Source organism: Mustela erminea, chromosome 17 (assembly GCF_009829155.1).
Source record: "Mustela erminea isolate mMusErm1 chromosome 17, mMusErm1.Pri, whole genome shotgun sequence".
NCBI lineage: Eukaryota > Metazoa > Chordata > Mammalia > Carnivora > Mustelidae > Mustela > Mustela erminea.
This window is the reverse complement of record NC_045630.1, coordinates 42,639,388-42,657,369: the sequence shown is the minus strand read 5'-3', so window position 1 is coordinate 42,657,369 and position 17,982 is coordinate 42,639,388. Positions and strand designations below refer to the sequence as shown.

Genomic DNA, 17,982 nt, shown 5'->3' with positions numbered 1-17,982 from the left:
ATGGGGAGGGGCTCATCAGAGATTTATTAGGAAGGTGGGATGAAGGAAATGTGGTGCGGGAGCAGGGAGAGTCTAGACCGATGTCCCGGGGCGGGGGGTGGTCTGTGGAAATGGAGGTGCCATTCCTGAACACGGTTGAAGGCAGGAAGGCAGGGATCCACTCTACCCCGACATCCTCTGCTCCTGGGTTTCTATTAGGCCCAGGACTGGCTACAGGATTTTCAAGACCCGCTGTAAAATTGAAACATAGGACTCCTTGTTCGATAATTACTAAAACTTTCAAGATGGTGACAGCAGAGCCTTCAACAGACCAGGCTCATGAAGCCACTGTAGCCTTTTATGTTTCGAGCAGGCCAGAGGGTGGCTGTGCGCGAGCCAGGGCTGCAGCTCTTGGCCCCAGGAGCCAAGAGGACAGCATGTTCCTCTTGCTCCCCCCTGGGACCTCGGTGGGACCCAGTACTCTGGGACAAATAGCTCACATTTAAGTAGCTCTTCACAATGTTTTCCAAACTCGCTGGGGTTTCTGTCTGTGCTGAGATGAAGTGAAGAAAGTAGGCATTTCAGAGAGTGGAGTGCTAAAGGGCCGTGTTTGTTTCTACAGAGAGATTTTCCGGCTTCTCCAAAAATGGGGTTTGCTACAAGCCTCCCAGTATGAGTCACCAGACCAATTGGCAAAACACATAGGTCTGAGGGAGCACTGGAGCTGGTCCTTCATCACAGAGAAGCTCCACAATAGGGTTCCAGAAAGAAACCCAAACAGTGCTTCCTGTGAAGGTCTGGCCAGCACAAGCCATAAAGCAACCCCTTCACCTTGAACCCTGGCCCCCACCCCACCTTCCCACCTCTCCCTACTGACCGTAAAATGCAGACACCCTCGGTGGGAGGAGTAAGGGTCTTGGTGAAAAGTAGACATTCTCGCCCTCCCTTGCTTGCCAGTACCTTTTGGCACTGGGCTCCTTGGGCTCCTTGGAGGGGATTAAGAACCGAAGAGCCACTCCTCACTGTCCCAACTGCTTCTCCTATTTACTGTCCCTTTCACAAGACATCCTCACCCTTAAAGACAGAGCCGTGAAGCAGCACCATACCCTCTGGCAGAGTCTCGTGGAACATTCAGTGCAAAAGCCCAAACACCCAGGTTTGCACATCCCTCTCTTTTCCAGAATATTCCGTCCCTCCCATTCACTTATAAGGGCAATGCAGAAACTACAATGGATGGCATTAGCTCCCCCATGTGAAGCCTGGTCCTGAGCTGGACTGCATCAGAAGATGTTATTTCCCAGGTTCCCAAACACACTATCCTTTTCTTAGCCACCACTCCACTCCGCCAGAGCGCGTCCTGGGAGGTAAAAATGAACTGTGTTTATGTTTACACTGGAGTGGGAGGCAGTGCCTGAGACTCTTCTGGCCCTTCTGCTCGGCATAATATTTATCATCAGGCTAACTTCGAAATCGCTGGAACTGAACCGGGTGAGGTCAGGCTCCATGGCAGATCTTGGAACAGCCCAGCTGGGCTGCATGGGGGGAGTCACCACCCATCTCTCTGTCACCTTCCATCCTTTCCACGCCTTCCTCCTGCCACTAGCCTACGGGGTCTTGGTCTCCCTCCCTCCCTCCCTTTCTCCCCTCCTTTCTTTCTTTCCTTCCTTCCTTCCCCACCTACCCTCCCCCCTCCCCCCTCCCCCTCCTTCTTCTTATTCTTGCTATGAAATTGAATTATTTAAAGAAAATTTTCTTTTTTTTAATAAAACAACTTTTGGGATTTTTTTCATCATAAATGTAATTCAGACATTCGATATCTGTTTCAAGAACAGATTACTATCTCACATCACCCTCCGAAATAAAACCCAGATGAATTAAAGATCTAAGCTAAAGAGTCTCCAGGTTAAGAATTGGGGTAAGGATTTAGGAGAAATGAAGGAAGACAAGCTTTCCAAGCAGAGGCCATCACTGCAAACGCCGAGGAACTGGCTGGGTGGCAGAACCAAGAGCACAGAGCAGGACTGAGCCGGCAGGAAGGGTGAGACAGAGCAGTCAGCAGCCGGGTGAGGATGGGCTGGTGGGTCAGAATAGCACTGGAGAACCACTGGAAGGTTTGGGCAAGGAAGTGAAATGCCAGATCTGTGCTTCAGCAGAGTCGCTGTGGTGTGGGGATTGTCCTGGAGGAAAGCAGCAAAGCCAGCATGAAAGGGGCTGCAGTAAGCCCAGAGAGCGGTGACAGCTGCGGGGACGCATCGGTGAGGTCAGAGCAGGGACTGGTCAGAGTGGTGGTGAGGAGCAGCGTCATCTGTGTGTAGGAGGTAAGGGGATAAAACCGTCTTTTATCAGTTAGATGGATTGCGCAGCCTCCCCATCCCACCGCAAGCCCTTGGGTTGGAGGAGAAGGGATGCATGAGTATAGAGGGGTCCACCTCGCCTCTCCCCACATGCTCCTTCTACCCTCTTCCCAGCAGGATTTCTGATCTGAGCCACCACCAAGACAGGGAACGGAGCAGGAATGGGCGTGGCGGTGGGAAGAAGGGGTGGGGGGGAGCTCAGTTTTTGAGACTCGTGGGGACACACACACACCAGGATGTTTGAGGACAGTTGGATACAAGGGTCTGAGTGTCCACAGTGGTGTCCAGCCCAGGAAAACAGCTTCCAGCGATAGCATAACACAGAACACAACTCATGCCCTCGGAGTAGATCAGGTCACCCCAAGAGTGGGTCTAAAAATGAAAGCAAAGGAGGCTTCAAAGACCGTGAAAGCACCCACATTTACGAGGCATGCGATTCCCAAGCATTCCCAAGCAATTAGGCAGGATGAAGAACACAAGATACAAATCTGATTTAGCAATCAGGGGGTCAGTAAGGAGCTGGATGAAACTAATTTCCATGGAATGTTGTGGCTGAGGTGAGATTGTGTTGGATCCGGGAATGAGTAGGGATTTTACAAGAACTCTTTGGGGGAAGTTTGGGTATAAAAGGCTATCGGGCGCCTGGTGGCTCAGCTGGTTAAGTATCTGCCTTTGGCTCAAGTCAAAGGTCCTGGGATTGAGTCCTGTGTTGGGCTCCCTGCTCGTGGGGGAGTCTGCTTCTCCTTCTTGCTCTGTCCCTCTCCCCATCCCACTCATGTACTCGGTCTCTCTCTCTCTCTCTCTCTCTCTCATGCTTTCCCTATCTCTCTTAAATAAATAAAATCTTTTAAAAAAAAAAAAAAGGCCATCCACAGCAGTAGCACCCAGAGGCACTGTGGGGTCGAGGCACAGATTTGATTGACCTGGGAGAGATGTGGGCGTGTGAGGGCCATGGAAGAGAGTGCGGGAGCCAGAACCCATATCAGGGTGAGCCTGGGACAGAAAGAGAGGTGCTTCATCCTTCCTGGGACTAGGGTGAGGGAGAGGGGGGAGAGGGGCGGAGGCAAACATGGTGGAGAAATGGTAGGAGGGATGGTGGGAAGTTGAATTCCCACGGTTGGTTTCTGTTGGTTCCAGGGAAGGAAGTAGGGAAGATGGTCTGCTGAGAGTGGGGTGGAGTGGGGTGAGAACTGAGAGCTTCAAATGGATGCTGTGGAAGAACCAAGACAGAGCTGTAACTCGGGGAAACTAGACCATGACAGCTAACTTTTCCTGCAGACTTCCAGCACATTCGGCACTGCTGCAAATGCCTCCCACATAGCACTTCACTGGAGTTTCAGAACCTTGAGAAGGGTTATCATTCCCACGTTGCATAAGAGCAAAGACTAGAACCTTGGCCTTCTAACTCTAGAGTAAGGGCTCGGCATTGATGTCACCCAGGAGGCAAGGCTGCGGGAGTGGAGGGCAGTGGTCCTGCTCTGGGGGAGGGGGTGGTGGGCTGATTGCCATGCATGACCCAGCAGCCTGTAAGGTGGTGTGGCACGGGCATGGAGTTGGTCAAGTTCAACGTTGGGGCTTTGGCCAGTGGGCGTGACCCCGGTGAAGGATTTGCAAGAATGTGGTTAACACGCCGGATAGGACTGGAAGTGAAGCAGCCAAGGTGGGTGGTGCAGAGAAGTCAGAATTCGGGTCACATTCCAACAATGCCACTTCCGGTTAGAGACCCAAGAGAACTGAAAGCCCGGATTTGAACAGATATTTGCACACACATGCTCATAGCAAGTGTTGTGCAGAATAGCAAAAAAGGTGGGAATACATCCAGGGTCTCTCCGTGGCTGAATAAATAAACCAAATGTGGTATATAGCTACAGCGGAGTATTATTCAGCCTTGAAAAGGAAGGCAATTCTGAATTTAAATTTTTTTTGGTGTCCCCCCCCCCCCCTTAGTAGGTAACATTTAGCAGCTGTGAAGTCTCACTCTTGCTCAGCAGCAAGAGGCTCGGCGGTGGGTCTGGATGAGAACTGAGTTATTAAGGGGACTCTAGCCTTGTCCTGAAAAATCGGGTTTCCAGTAGTGGCCCAGAGAGGTCACTAAAGAAACTAGCTAATGGATGACAGTTCTGAGGGCAGCTCCTTAGCCTAAAGTGAGAACATCTCCGGTTTGGTAAAACAAACTTGACCTCTCCCCAGCTGCCCCGTCCTTTGGGATAAAGTGGTGAAGATGAAGAAGAAAATGGCTGTCACCGCTCTCCACTCCCACCCCTAGCCTCCCACCTCTGGCCCCGCGGGGGCTGGGCTTCTGCTTGTTTACTGCATTCCTTTAAGGAATGTCACTGGCGGGCAGGCCCTGGGTGCTAGCCTGGCTGGCCTAGCTGCCTCTCGGCTCCTACCTCCTTCCCCTCCAGCTCTGGAGATCCTCAAGGCTGCAGGCCAAGGCAGCTGCAGATCCAAGAGGCCTTCCGGGTGTGGACTCCAGGAAGCGTAACATACACAGGGGTGCGCCCTATGGTCAAACCTGGCTTTGGGTCAGCCTGATCCAGACCCAGTGCTGGGAGGGAAGGGACAGGGAGCTGGAAGAGGCACAAGCAGAGGACGCAGACTGAACAGAGGGCCATGCAGCCCTGGGGCCTGACCGAGAACCTGTCTCAGGCCTGGCCTCCTAGGATATGATATGAGTAGTCTTGAAATGCTCCACGGCTATCCCTGCTGAGTGGCAGGGCCCTGGGTTGTCTTTCCAGAAGTTGGGGGGAATCACATGCATTCACTGTCCCAGTACCCCAGCCCCTTGTCGGACCCCTGACTCAGCCTGCTCTGGTCCTCGGAATGGGTCCTCTGCTCAAGGAGGCCGTCCTCCCCCACACCCCGGTACTGGGATACAGGCTTGGAGCTTTCTAGATCTTCATCCTTCCAAAACTAACATTTGGCTCCCTTTGGTGGCCTCATTTACTCATCCACTTGTTCATTCCACAGCTCTGTCCCAAACATCTAATGGGCTCCATGCTCCATGCTATCTGTGGGGGACCCAGTGGCTCAGAAGGCCCACTTCCTGGCCGCGGTCCTGTAGGAGAGACGGACAAAGGGACAGAGTGATAGTAGCCAAGACCGGGAGTTGGGGCTGGGGCTGGGACACCCGGGGTGACTTCCAAGAGCAGAGCATGTGGCGTGCTTCATTGTTTCAGAGGTGAACCAGCTGAGAATGGGGTGTGGAACCTCGGTGAAGGTTCCGAGCTGGAGGGTGGGTCTTGGGAGGCAGGGCAGAGGCAAGGCAGAGGTTGCAGAAGGGAGCAGAGCCTCTTCCTTGGGCTGCAAGTCTCCTTCCCTGCTTCGCAAACTCCTCCTCCTTCAGGAGCAGCTCAGGTGTCTGTCTCCTGGCATAGGGAAGCTTCCTTAGTGCGACGGCCTGGCTCTGCAGTCCACATGCATTCTCGCCGTGAGGACTTGCTCAGACCTCATGCTCGCCTCTGTTGGCAAAGCCGGGTGGTTCCTTCTCCCATGCAGCCGGCCCTCCTCCGCAGCCCTCCTCCCAGGCTTCTAGTTGTCGCCACCTTCCTCATACCCTTTGGGTTTCTTCTTCCAATCCTGACCGATGGTTTCCCCATCTCGGCACCTTGATTGTTATTCTCACGAAGCTGTCTTCCACTTAACTCTGCCTTAGCGAGAGCCATGGGCCCTTCCTGCCCACTGGTTCCTCCTTCTAGCCTGGACATGAAATCCAAGAATGCCAGGTGCCTCTCCCAGCTCTGGGAGATGCCTGCCCAGCCATCTCTGCGTCCCCAGAGCTGAGCCCAGCACCTGGCAGAGTTGTCACTCCTCGAGCATGCGTAGGACCCAATGATCAGATGGCCAGGGGGCAAACTCCAGGTCTGTGTCAGATGCTTTTCCAGGGGCACCTGGCAGGAGCCTGGCATTCATTCATTCTTTAGTGTCTGACTGTGGGGAGTGTAACATGGGAGTTAAGAGCATGATCTCTTTAGAACCCAGGAGATCTAAGCTTGAACTCCAGTAACTTGTTTAAGAATGACACCATCTGCAAAATGGAGAAAATGTTACCACTGACCCCCAGAAGCCTTAACTGCTCCTGAGCAATACCGTCCAAAAGTAGGTGAATTTTCTGTGGTGTCTTTCTAGGACGCTAACATAATGTGATGGTCATGAAGACTGTGAGCAAAAGTCTTCGAGAACAGTGGGAAAGGAAGACCTTTCTGATTATGAGAGCTCCGACTCCTACCCGCCAGCCAGATGAGAGTCTCCACCCCTGCAGGGCTCCCCTCACGCTTCCTCCCCAGGAAGCTGAGACCTCTCCAAGCTGTGCCCTCCTCTGGTGGCAGCGCAGAGGAGTGAATTCGATGGGTGACTTAGGTCAAGCACTTAGCACAGCGTCTCCCACCTTGTAAACGCTAAATAAATGGTGGCCACGGTTATTGTTATTTATGTTATTTCGGTGCTGGGCTATCTCTGCACAAGGCATCTGGCTGAAAGAATGGCTTGGCGTGCAGCCCACTCTCGCACGTAAGAAGTTCAGACTCTAGAACCTGAGTCCTGGCTTCCTTGCGTAATAGCCATATGATCTTGGGCTTGCGTTTCTTCTCCTGCGAACCAGGGATCTGGCAGCAGCTCACATGCAGAGCGGCACAGGACTGCAGGAGTTCTGAACTCCATGGGAAGCATGGCCAATAGCACGTCGATGAGCCCACGTTACTACAGCGATGGCTTTGCTGGAGAGGAAAGCTGTTGTGGGCTAAGAATTTGGGGAAGAGGACTGAACCTGACTAGGATTGAACTTGACTTCTCCAGCTGACTGGCCGCCAGGGGTGGGGAACATGCCCTTTAGCAACCTAGAGCTCAAAACCATGAAGCGAGCTCCTTCAGTGTTGGGGGTATAGTTTCTTCGCTGGGTAAAGGGACAGCCCGAGTTTGCCTTGCCCTTCCCCAGCAAGCTTGCTGCCATTCCCACACCCTTGGTGTAACCAGCTGTGAGCACCCCACCAGGGGGTCTGGAGTCTGCCTACTACTCTGAGAGTTGATTCACATGCCCCCAGCAGCCTGGTCCTGGAGGGCTGGGCAAGCCAGAGAGAGAGACCAAGCAGGGTGGGGACAGGGAAGCAAGGGGCATCTGGGATGCCTGCAGGGAACAGCTTTTCTTAGCTCTGTGACTGCATGAGCCTGGGCTTCTCAGCTCAGAGCTAGCCAGGTGCACACGTTCCCCTAGGGAGGTGCCCTAGATGACCCTTCTGGAGCCCTGGTCAGGATGGAGGCTCTTTTTGGCCCACATTCTTTTGGGGGACCAAGGGGCCCAAGCCTCCAACATTGCTTGCCAGGTCGATTAGGTGTGGATTAGCTCTCACACTGTCAAGCCACAGGCTGGGAGCAAAAGAGGGCTGAGCCATCTGTTGGTCCCTGGCACTGAGGGGTCCGACCGGGATCACGTGGAGGGGTTCTCTCCAAGCCTGACACCTGCCCGTTTCTGCTGTCCTCCTGGCAGTTTATTTGGGGCTGGTCTACTCAGTCCTCACCTCAACAAGCACTTACAGAGGCGCCTGGGATGGGCAGGCCCCCATGCCGGGCATTGTCACCCTCCCTCTGGCCCTGCTCAGGGACTGAGGCCTCCAGACATGCAGTCACCAGAGTCCCAGACGGCCTGGTGAGAAGACGGCGCTGCAGCCCCCATATTAGATGGTCTAACCCTCACCCCAAAATTAGGAATTTCATTTGGGGAGCAGTTTTGTTTTAAATATTTTATTTATTTATTTATTTATTAGAGAGAGAGAGAGAGAAGAGAGCACAGGCAGAGGGAGTGGCAGGCAGAGGGAGAGGCAGGCTCCCTGCTGAGCAAGGAGCCCGATGTGGTGCTGATCCTAGGACCCTGGGATCATGACCTGAGCCGAAGGCAGACCCTGACTGAACCACCCAGATGTCCCCTTAGCAGATTAACTATATTCCAGTTATGGGCAGGAACTGAGTGTACACATGGGTCTTTGTGTGTAAAGCCTTGAACACCCCAAAATTATGTTCCCAGAGGTGTGAACCCAAGAGGGTGAGGTTAAAACCCTTCTCTGTCCCATTCCCCATTGTCTTCCTCCTTCTTGAGCTCATCCTCTGGGGTCCCAGTCTCCCCACAGACCCCTGAACAGCTACAAAGGATGAATAGAAGGGGATTCCTCGGAGCGCATTCGGCAAGGGCCCGTGGAGACAATGTTTCCCTACACTGGGGGCTTTGAAATAGGGGAAGCAGACCTGGAATGATCTGAAAAGGGCCAGGGCTGGGATAACCAAAAAAGGGGGTTTCTGGGAGATGCCAAGACCTTGTCCCTGAGCCATGGCCAGAACAGGAGCCAGGGAACTTCTGTCTGGGAATGGTTGAGAAAGGGGCTGCCAGGCCTTTTTAGGGAGGCTGCAGCCTCGGGCCAGCCTGAAGGGATGGTGTCGGTTGAAGCAGTAACTCTCTGCCATCAGGGTCCCCTGCCTCAGCACCATCTGCCCCAGGCACGTTGACATCAGATCGTCGCCCTGCCTGCCATCCCTCTAAGCTGTGTGGGCGGGACTGGCTTCTGTAGCATCTGTCCCCAAGATGGCGGTGACCTACACCTCCTGATGGGTGAAGTCAGGACGGGTGAATGAGTGGGGTCGCAGGAGGAGTTTGGAGGGGCTGGCTCTCGAGAACCCTCAGGCCCACACAGGCCCCAGTGCTTGTAGGACCCTGGTGCTGGTGGTCCCCTGTGGGGCTGGTGACACCTGTCCCCAGGCCACTCCACCCCTGCCTCTGTCACCACGGGATTGGAGGGAGGCGTGGGGGAGAACTCCCCAAGCGACCTGGTGCCTTCCCAGCTTCTAGTTCTCTAGGGTTTGAGACACGGTCATTTCACTTCCAACGGAGAAGTACGAAATGCAGTGCCACTGACCACTGGGTGAGTGCTTCATCTCGCCCTTCTAAATAACACAAAGATACTAAGGAAGGAGGCGGGGGGCAGGACGAACCCTCCTGCCTGCTGTGGGGCTTAAGCACTTCTCATAGTGAGAGCTGGGCTTCCCCGCAGCTGATCTCCACTTCAAGCCCTTTTTGGGACCAGGCAGGCACCTTGTGGAAGTCTCCTTGCAACCACTCGCAAGCTAATGACGAGCTCCAGATGGGTCAGTTTCATGCAGCATATAAGACTACAGGTTCGCAGGAGGTCTGTAACCGTCCAAGACCATGCAGCTAGCCGAGGGCACGGTTGGGATGTGCACACAGGCCAGCTGCCTGCAGAGCCCATCAGTTCCCCGACCACCATCGGGAGGATGCGTTAGGAGAAATCCCAGCTTTCCGGACAGCTCTGGAGGGAACCTACAGCTTTCTAGGGGCAGTATCAGTGGTTTCAGAATCTGGAGCCCTACTGCGTAATGTACAGAATTATCAAACCGCCGTGTGTGCATCGGGAGCTGCTGTAACATCGTGTGTCCACTAGGCTTCCGTTAAAAAAAAAAGAAGGAAGGAAGATCAGGGGAGGTTGGTTGGCTCAGTCGGCAGAGCATGTGACTCTTGACCTTGGGGTCATGAGTTCAAGCCCCACATTGGGCACAGAACCTACTCAAACAAAACAAAACAAAAGGACAACAAAAAAAACCCCGAAGCTCTGTTTCAGGAGCTGGCTTAAGCCCCCAGGGGACGACTCCTGGCCCACAGACCACCAAGGGAAATGGGCCTTGCTGTTCTTCCCCAGGACTGCCCCCTCCAGGAATGATACTTACCCCCAAATAGCAGCTGACTTTCCTGAAACTTCTTGTCAGGACAATCTAGAATCTTTCTTCTTGGGGGAGAGTTACAAAAGAGTTGCTGTTCCATGTGGAATGAGGCAGGAGGCTACAGGGAGGGAAGCTTCTTGGTCCCCACAAGCCCTAGGCCCCCACTACCTGCCCTGCCCTTGACCCCAGCCACGTCAGGGGCGGTTCTCCCAGGGGACCTCTGACTCACTCTCCGGCCTGCGGCCAGCCCCTCCGCACCCTCCCCTTGCAGACGGATGACCCTGGAAGCTGTGGTGCCTGATACCAGGTCTCCAGATGGCTGGAGTGAGTGGGGCTGGGGCCCCAGAGCCCTGAGGGGCCAGCTTCGTGGGAGAAGCAGGGGAACATGATCTTGGGCTCAGAGGCAGGCTGAGGGTTGGTGGGGAGCACTGGTGCAGGACCAGGAGGGAGACACGGTGGGAAGTTGGAGCACTGGGGGGACTAGGAAGCACCGCAGATTTCCCCCATGCTCTCCTACAAAATATAAGCTGATCCACGGGAGACAAGAGGCAGGCTGCAGATCAGAGCCAAGTGAAAAATGCCGGTTCTCATGAACTCGGACCCTGAGGCCTCTGTGTCTTCAGGACTTCAGCTCAGGCCTGGAAGAGAGTCTACTGAAAGCAGAGCTGCAGACCCCAGAGTCCCTGCCCTGAGCCCAGAGCCTGAGCCGCAGCACTGTCGATGCTTCCAGACGGAAGGTCTGAGGCTGTCTGTCTCATCTGAATTGACATCACCTCGGACTTGCTTTGGGGGTGGAGCAAATATGCTGGATCCATGGCAGTGGGGTCCAATGTGAGGGGCGCAGCCACTGCCAGTCACCCCTGCCCTCCTTGGCTCTGCCCCAGCCTGGGCCAGGGGCTGGAGCGAACTCGACAGACCCAGACCTTTCTGTGTCCTGTTTGAGAAGTTCTCCCCAGGTTCATCTGGTCTTGGTGCTGGACCCCAGGGAGGTCTGCAGACTCCCTGCCTTGCATCGGCCTCAGGCAGGGTCACCCTGCAGGCGATGCGTCAGAGGAAGGAAAGACAGGGCCTCAGTGGTGGTCTAATGAGCTAATAGGCACCAGTGGGCCGAGGGCTCAGCACAGCACACACTGGGGGTTTGGCCTTCCCTCGGCAAGTTCTCATTTTCTAGGGACTTCCCAATAGACAAATCTTTTCCTCTCCCACTTTGGCAATGAAGGTGGTAAAATGTTCTCTTCTCTGGTCAATCGACGAGACTTCTAGGGGAAGTTGTACCTGAAGGCCCAAGGTAAGGGAAATGACGCCATGTTGAACCTGTCAAAGGCATTTAACTGGGATCCCAACCCAAGTGGCCGACAGAGCAACACCATGAGGCCATAGGTCTGGAGCTGATGCGGGGAGAGAGATGCTTCTCACCGCTGAGTCTGATTGCTAGGTCCCTGCAAAGTCTCACAGGTTGTTAGAGGTTTACAGACGTCATCGTCCCCACTCCCCTGCCTCTGTGAAGGATTACGAAATCACCCCTGGGCCTTCCCCTAACCCTAAAGCTTTTCCCAAAGAGGAAAACAATTTTTTTTTAAAGATTTTATTTATTTATTTGACAGACAGAGCTCACAAGTAGGCAGAGAGGCAGGCAGAGAGAGAGGAGGAAAGAGGCTCCCTGCCAAGCAGAGAGCCCAATGCAGGGCTCGATCCCAGGACGCTGAGATCATGACCTGAGCCGAAGGCAGAGGCTTTAACCCACTGAGCCACCTGGGCACCCTGGGGAAAACAATTATTGCTGCTTAGATCTCTCACCTGTGGACTTTTGCTCTATGGAAGTTCTTTGTTATATCTAACCTAAACCCCTCCCGCTATAAGGGATGAACAGAGGCGCAGAGACAGAAAGACAAGGAAAGATAACCTCAGGAAGATCGCCAGGAGGCACCACCAGTTCTAGAAGCAAAAGAAGTTGGCTTGGACTCCCTTTCAGATAAGCAAGAAGGAGGCAGCTCTGCTATGTGCTGAGGAGCTCGCTCACCAGAAATCTCAGCCCTGGGAGGACGCTGGGCTCCTTCTCCTTTTAAGGCAACGTCTGAGCTCTCGGGGCTGCACAAGCGGCAACAAGCCCCAGCCCCACTCATTCCTGGCTATTTGGAGGAAACCCATGATTAATCAGCTCTCCCCCTCCCCCGCCCAGCCTGTTTTTCATTAGGTTCTTTTTAAAGGGCTGGAACACCTCCTTAAGAGCAGACATATGACAGATCCAAGCCAACTAGGACCCCAGAGTAGGGGGAGTACCCTAACAGGGAGTGGGGAGTAGTCCTGGATGAAGACCAAGGGTGTAGGTCAGAATCTAGGGTATCAGGGCAGAGGGAGGGTTAAAATGCTGGAAAAGGAGTCCTGATGGGAGAGCAGAGGATGGCTCTGAATGCGAGCCCTGGTCAGAAAGCTGGATGGGTTTGATTAGGAGGAGGGAGCTGCGGAGCGAGGGTGGGGGCAGCAGGGCCGCCCAGGCATACCTGGAGGGTATGGGGGAGAAGAGCACCTTGCCCCTGATGGGCAAGGTTGGAGAAGGTTGCATTGACTTGGCTGCTGCTGGCGAGACAGTCAGACCTGAAACCCAGTTTTTCCTGAACTTGCTGGTTAGTGTCTCTCTGGTTAGTGTCTCTCTGGTTAGTGTCTCTACAGTTTCCCTGTAAGTGAGGCCTGTGGGAGGCATGGGATCTGTGCAGAGGGCAGCTGGGCGCTGCACCGTGGGCACTGAGAAATCCCCAAGGGCGCGTGCATTTGGAAGGGGAGGGCAGGAGTCCCTGGCTTGGGGGCCTGACCTCTGAAGCTTGGGCTGGACTCCTGGAGAGGCCACAGCACCCAGCTCTCACTTCCATGCTCCCGAAGTGGCTGGAATTTGAGATGAAACCACTGTGAGCTGGGGTGGGCTGGAATTTCCTGGCTGAGCTGTGGACAGATGTTAGGAGTGTCCTAAAGGGGCTGACCCATTGGATCTCCCCGTTTACCTTCTGTTTGCCTACTCCAAGCTCCCTCTTCCTTTCAAATCAAGGTACAGTAAAGTCACCATCAGGGACAGGGTGATACCAAGGGTCACATCCAGAGAAGGTGTGAGAAGGCATCCTCCGGCCCTTGCCCCACCACTGAAGCCCCAGGGAGCTCCCCCCGCACAACTGCCCCCACAGGGCAGGAGGAGAGAAGGGGCACATTCCTCAGCCCTGCCTCACCAGGCCCTGTGCCCCTTGGCTGCGTGTTGTGATTCTAGCAGAGAAGCCAAGGACTTTTGCTGCTAAATAAACCCTGGGGCTGGTCCCCAGTGGCATGTGTTTGTGGCGCAGGTACAAACTGTTTCCATAGGACCAACCAGCTCCCCATTCCGTCCGGGCAGGGTGGGGGTGCACTCCTGAAAGAAAGAAAACCTTTCTAATAATCAGGCCGTAGTCTCTTCCTCTTAAAAACAAAACAAGGGGCAGCTGGGTGGCTCAGTGGGTTGAAGCCTCTGCCTTCGGCTCAGGTCATGATCCCAGAGTTCTGGGATCGAACCCCATATCAGGCTCTTTGCTCGGCAGGGAGCCTGCTTCCCTCTCTCTCTCTGCCTGTCTCTCTGCCTACTTGTGATCTCTGTCTGTCAAATAAATAAATAAAGTCTAAAAAAAAAAAAACAACAAAAACCAAAACAAAGCCTTTAGGAAGGACATTCCTTGAGGTCCCAGTTGCTCCAGGGTATCTATCATAGTCAAACAGTTTAATATCTAATCGTAGGCAATCCTGATGCTTCTTTTTTTTTTTTTTTTAATCCTGATGCTTCTTTAGCCCTCCTGAAGGGGGTAGGAAGCAAGTATTCTCACAGTAAGGCTCAGACTTTCTGCAACTTCACGGAAGTAGACACACGGCCCCATGGAAGTGCAGGGTGGCCCATGCTGTGTGTACAACTTAAGCCTTTCATGTAGCTCAGCTGACTCCCTTCCAGAACCCCTGAACAATTTCTCCTTGTCTATGTGGTCCACGCAGAGTCCAGGAATCCTAGATCCGGAATCTGGCAGAGTCCTCTTGAGGTCAGCTCACTGAGTGGACTCCAGGACCCCTTATAGAGAGCTGCTGGTCCTTAGCAAAGTTTTTTCTAAAAAAAATAAGGACGATACTGTGGGCTCTTGGAAAAGCTACACATACCTGACGTAAACGTATGGGCTTTATTCTATTAATGTCTACCTTCTTTATCGTAGGCTCCTTTTTATTTCAGTGAGAGAATGATGGGAGATCAAATTTATAAATATCTTTAACTGGTAAGATTAAATGTTAGCAACCTTATGTTGGTCCCTCCAACTTTTTTATTCCTTTGAAAAGGCATTAGCTGTGAAATTCCAGCATCTGAGGACCACCGACCCACCTCCCCTTTGGAAGCAGGGTCAGCGCTGGGGTGAGGCACGCGAGGCACTAGCCGAGCCCAAAGAATGCAAGGGGGCACCCAAAAGCGCAGTGAGCTGATATTTTTAAAAATTGAATTTAATGCCAAGAAAAAAAATCCATGACAACCAAAAATTCAAAATTTTAAATAAAGGCAGGAGCAGCATAAGTGATTTTTCCTCTTGCCTCCGGTTCCAACATGGCTCAGCAAAGTACCACTTGGAAAGATTCCTGCTAAATCACCCATGACAGAAAAGGGCAGCTCTGGGTCTGAGAACACCCCTCGGGAAAGGACCTGCCGCAACCTCCCAGGTCTTCCCCTAGGCCCCTGGCGACCCTGAGGTTTGCTTGAGTCTGACATCAGCCTGTTCTCTGCAGCTTGAATCCCGGACCCTCTCAGGGTGTTCTCAATGGACTTTGCCCTTTGGACGCTCCAGGGCAGTTATATAAATGCTCCCCGCACTTGTCCCCACACTCTCTCCTCTCCCCGTGCAGCCAGATCTTCATGTTTCTTTCTCTTTTCTGAACTCTTAGGAAAGCAAGCAAGTGGAGACCAAGACAGATGCCAAGAACGGAGAGGAAAGGGGCAGAGACGCCAGCAAAAGAACCCTGGGCCCCAGACGGGACTCAGAGCTGGGGAAGGAGCCAAAGAAGGGTGGTTTAAAGAAAAGCTTCTCAAGAGACAAAGAGGAAGCTGATGGGAAAGGCGGAGAGAAGCCCAAGGAGGAGAAGCTCATCAGGGGCATTGACAAGGGCCGGGTCAGGGCTGCTGTGGACAAGAAGGAGGCAGGGAAAGATGAGAAGGGAGAGGAGAAGGCAGCAGCCCCGAGGGAGAAGGACGAGAAGAAAGGCAGTGACAGGGGCGCAGGGTCGAGCAGAGACAAGGACAAGAAAAGAGAGGGGAAGGACATACGCAACGGCGGGCACGCAAGAGGGGAGAGCGGGAACGCAGATAGCAAGAAGGAAGACGAGCGGGTGAAGAGAGGAAGCGGGAGCGTAGACACAAAAAGGCAGGACGAGAAGGGGAAAAGAGAGGAGTCCGTCAGTGACAAGGAACCCAAAGAAGAGAACAAGACCCAGGCGCGGGAGAAACCAGCCCCGGCTTGCCCCCCCAAGCCCTCCGAAGGGCCCGCCAAGGCAGAGGAGGAGGCGGCCCCCAGCATATTTGATGAGCCCCTGGAGAGGGTGAAGAACAATGACCCAGAGATGACCGAGGTGAACGTCAACAACTCAGACTGTATCACAAATGAGATCTTGGTCCGGTTCACCGAGGCTCTGGAGTTCAACACGGTGGTCAAGGTGTTTGCCCTGGCCAACACACGCGCGGACGACCACGTGGCCTTTGCCATCGCCATCATGCTCAAGGCCAACAAGACCATCACCAGCCTGAACCTGGACTCTAACCACATCACGGGCAAAGGCATCCTGGCCATCTTCCGGGCCCTCCTCCAGAACAACACGCTGACGGAACTCCGCTTCCACAACCAGCGGCACATCTGCGGCGGCAAGACCGAGATGGAGATCGCCAAGCTGCTCAAGGAGAACACCACGCTGCTCAAGCTGGGCTACCATTTCGAGCTGGCCGGGCCCCGGATGACGGTCACCAACCTGCTCAGCCGCAACATGGACAAACAGCGGCAAAAGCGGCTCCAGGAGCAGCGGCAGGCGCAGGAGGCCAGCGGCGAGAAGAAGGATCTACTGGAGGTGCCCAAGTTCGGGGCCCTGGCCAAGGGCTCCCCCAAACCCTCCCCCCAGCCATCTCCAAAGGCCTCGCCCAAGAACTCGCCCAAGAAAGGGGGCGCCCCAGCTGCTCCGCCGCCGCCTCCGCCTCCCTTGGCCCCGCCCCTTATCATGGAGAACCTGAAGAACTCCTTGTCCCCAGCCACCCAGAGGAAGATGGGAGACAAAGTCCTGCCCGTCCAGGAGAAGAACTCCCGCGACCAGCTACTGGCCGCCATTCGCTCCAGCAACCTCAAGCAGCTCAAGAAGGTAAGTAGTCGCAGGCCTGGGCCTGAAGGGCTGGAGGGGAGGGCGAGCCTGCCGGGGGAACCGGGACAGAGCAGGCTGTCGGGCTGCTGTGCCTGTGTGGCACGTCCGGCCATCACAGCCATCCCCCTGCCTCTGGACAGGCCATGGTGTCTCCCTTAGAGGGGGGCTCTCTCCTTCCTGTAAGGAGCTTCCTTTAGCCTCTCACTCCGTGCCTCCAACTTTGCTACCCTGCAGCTTAACCAGGGTCTCCCAGAAATGGAGAAACAGTCTCTACCTAGTAGTTCCGCCTCGGGTCCTGCATTAAGTCTTCTCTCCTTCCTTTGCAAAACAAAAATGATCTCCCTTTTACGAATTCCCTCTCAGGACCAGCCAAGTCCTAGTGATCAGTGTATCCCAAAGGTCTTTGGGAGATTCAGCCCTCAGGAGGGTCTCCCCTGTGACTAATCAGTGCCACAGACACATGAGCCATCCCTAGAGACCCCCCTGCTCCTCCAGGTTTCACCTCCCTGCACCTCAGGCGACAGAGGCCATGGTCATGTGCTGATCTGACGGGATGGCGGCAGCGAACCCTAGCCCCACAGCATCATCGGGGGATAGGCACCAAGACAGAAAGGACAACCTCAGCTGTGATGCTAGTGGTCACTGGATGACATCCGGTTTTTACAGACAGGGAAAATGCCCACTTACTCATTCTATAGACACCTGTAGGGGGGCTCTGGTTGCCGGAAGGAAGGGAGGCCAGATGAATTCTAGAGGCTCCTCTGCTGAGCTCCTTTCTCTAAACGGTCTCTGCTTTGCCCTTACAGGTGGAGGTGCCCAAACTGCTTCAGTAGGACCAGACTGCCAGGGGGCACTGTCTGCCGATGCCAAGACTGCCCCGGCCTCGCCTCCCAGGGCCGCACAGACCCCGCCCCACACTCCACCCCCGGCTGCCCTGCTGTGGATGTCCCTACTCTGCCATGGGAGAGCATGAGGCCTGGCCACACTCCAGGAAGGATGCCTTCTCTCTTCTCACTTTCCTTTTCTCGTCTCTGAGGCTCTCCAAAAATTTCTTTTATACCTGGAGCTGAGGTTGCTGGACAAGAAGAGTCCTTTTAGCGTGTCACCGAGAAGATGGCATGACTAGGGCTCAAGTAGCTGGCAAGTTACGAAAGGCCTGTGGTCCAGGAAAGATGTCCCACCAGGACCACATAACCAGCCCAGTCCCACTGCCCTCCAGGGCCAGGATTCAGGCCTCTGAGGAGCCCTTGGGGCAAAGCTGCTGGGCCCATGGCCCTCTGTGTGGGACAATGGCAGAAGATTGAGAAGGGCACAAGAGCCCAAGGGAAGAAGGAGGAGGGGCCGAGGATACCCTCAGACCCCTCCTGGGCTGATCAGAGGACACGGCAGGGGCAGCTGGCCTGGTGGGAAGTGGGCTTCAGCTGGGAGGAGAGGGACAGACAGCAGCTGGTCCTGAAGGTTTGATGCCAAAGCAGACATTTCCCTCACACCCACCTGCTGTTGTATAAATAGCCGTGTATCTGTTTTTCCATAAGATTTTGATAATATA

The 17,982-nt window shown here is 54.3% G+C and overlaps 1 protein-coding gene across 1 annotated transcript in view; it reads left to right on the top strand.

The window, feature by feature from the left end:
* Window positions 1-17,982, top strand: part of LMOD1 (leiomodin 1) — a 40,683-nt gene extending 22,701 nt beyond the window's left edge. The window contains exons 2-3 of the mRNA XM_032317510.1: window positions 14,979-16,433; window positions 17,240-17,982. Coding sequence (XP_032173401.1) covers window positions 14,979-16,433; window positions 17,240-17,266 — 1,482 coding nt within the window. The 3' untranslated portion in view covers window positions 17,267-17,982. The remainder of the gene's footprint in view (window positions 1-14,978; window positions 16,434-17,239) is intronic.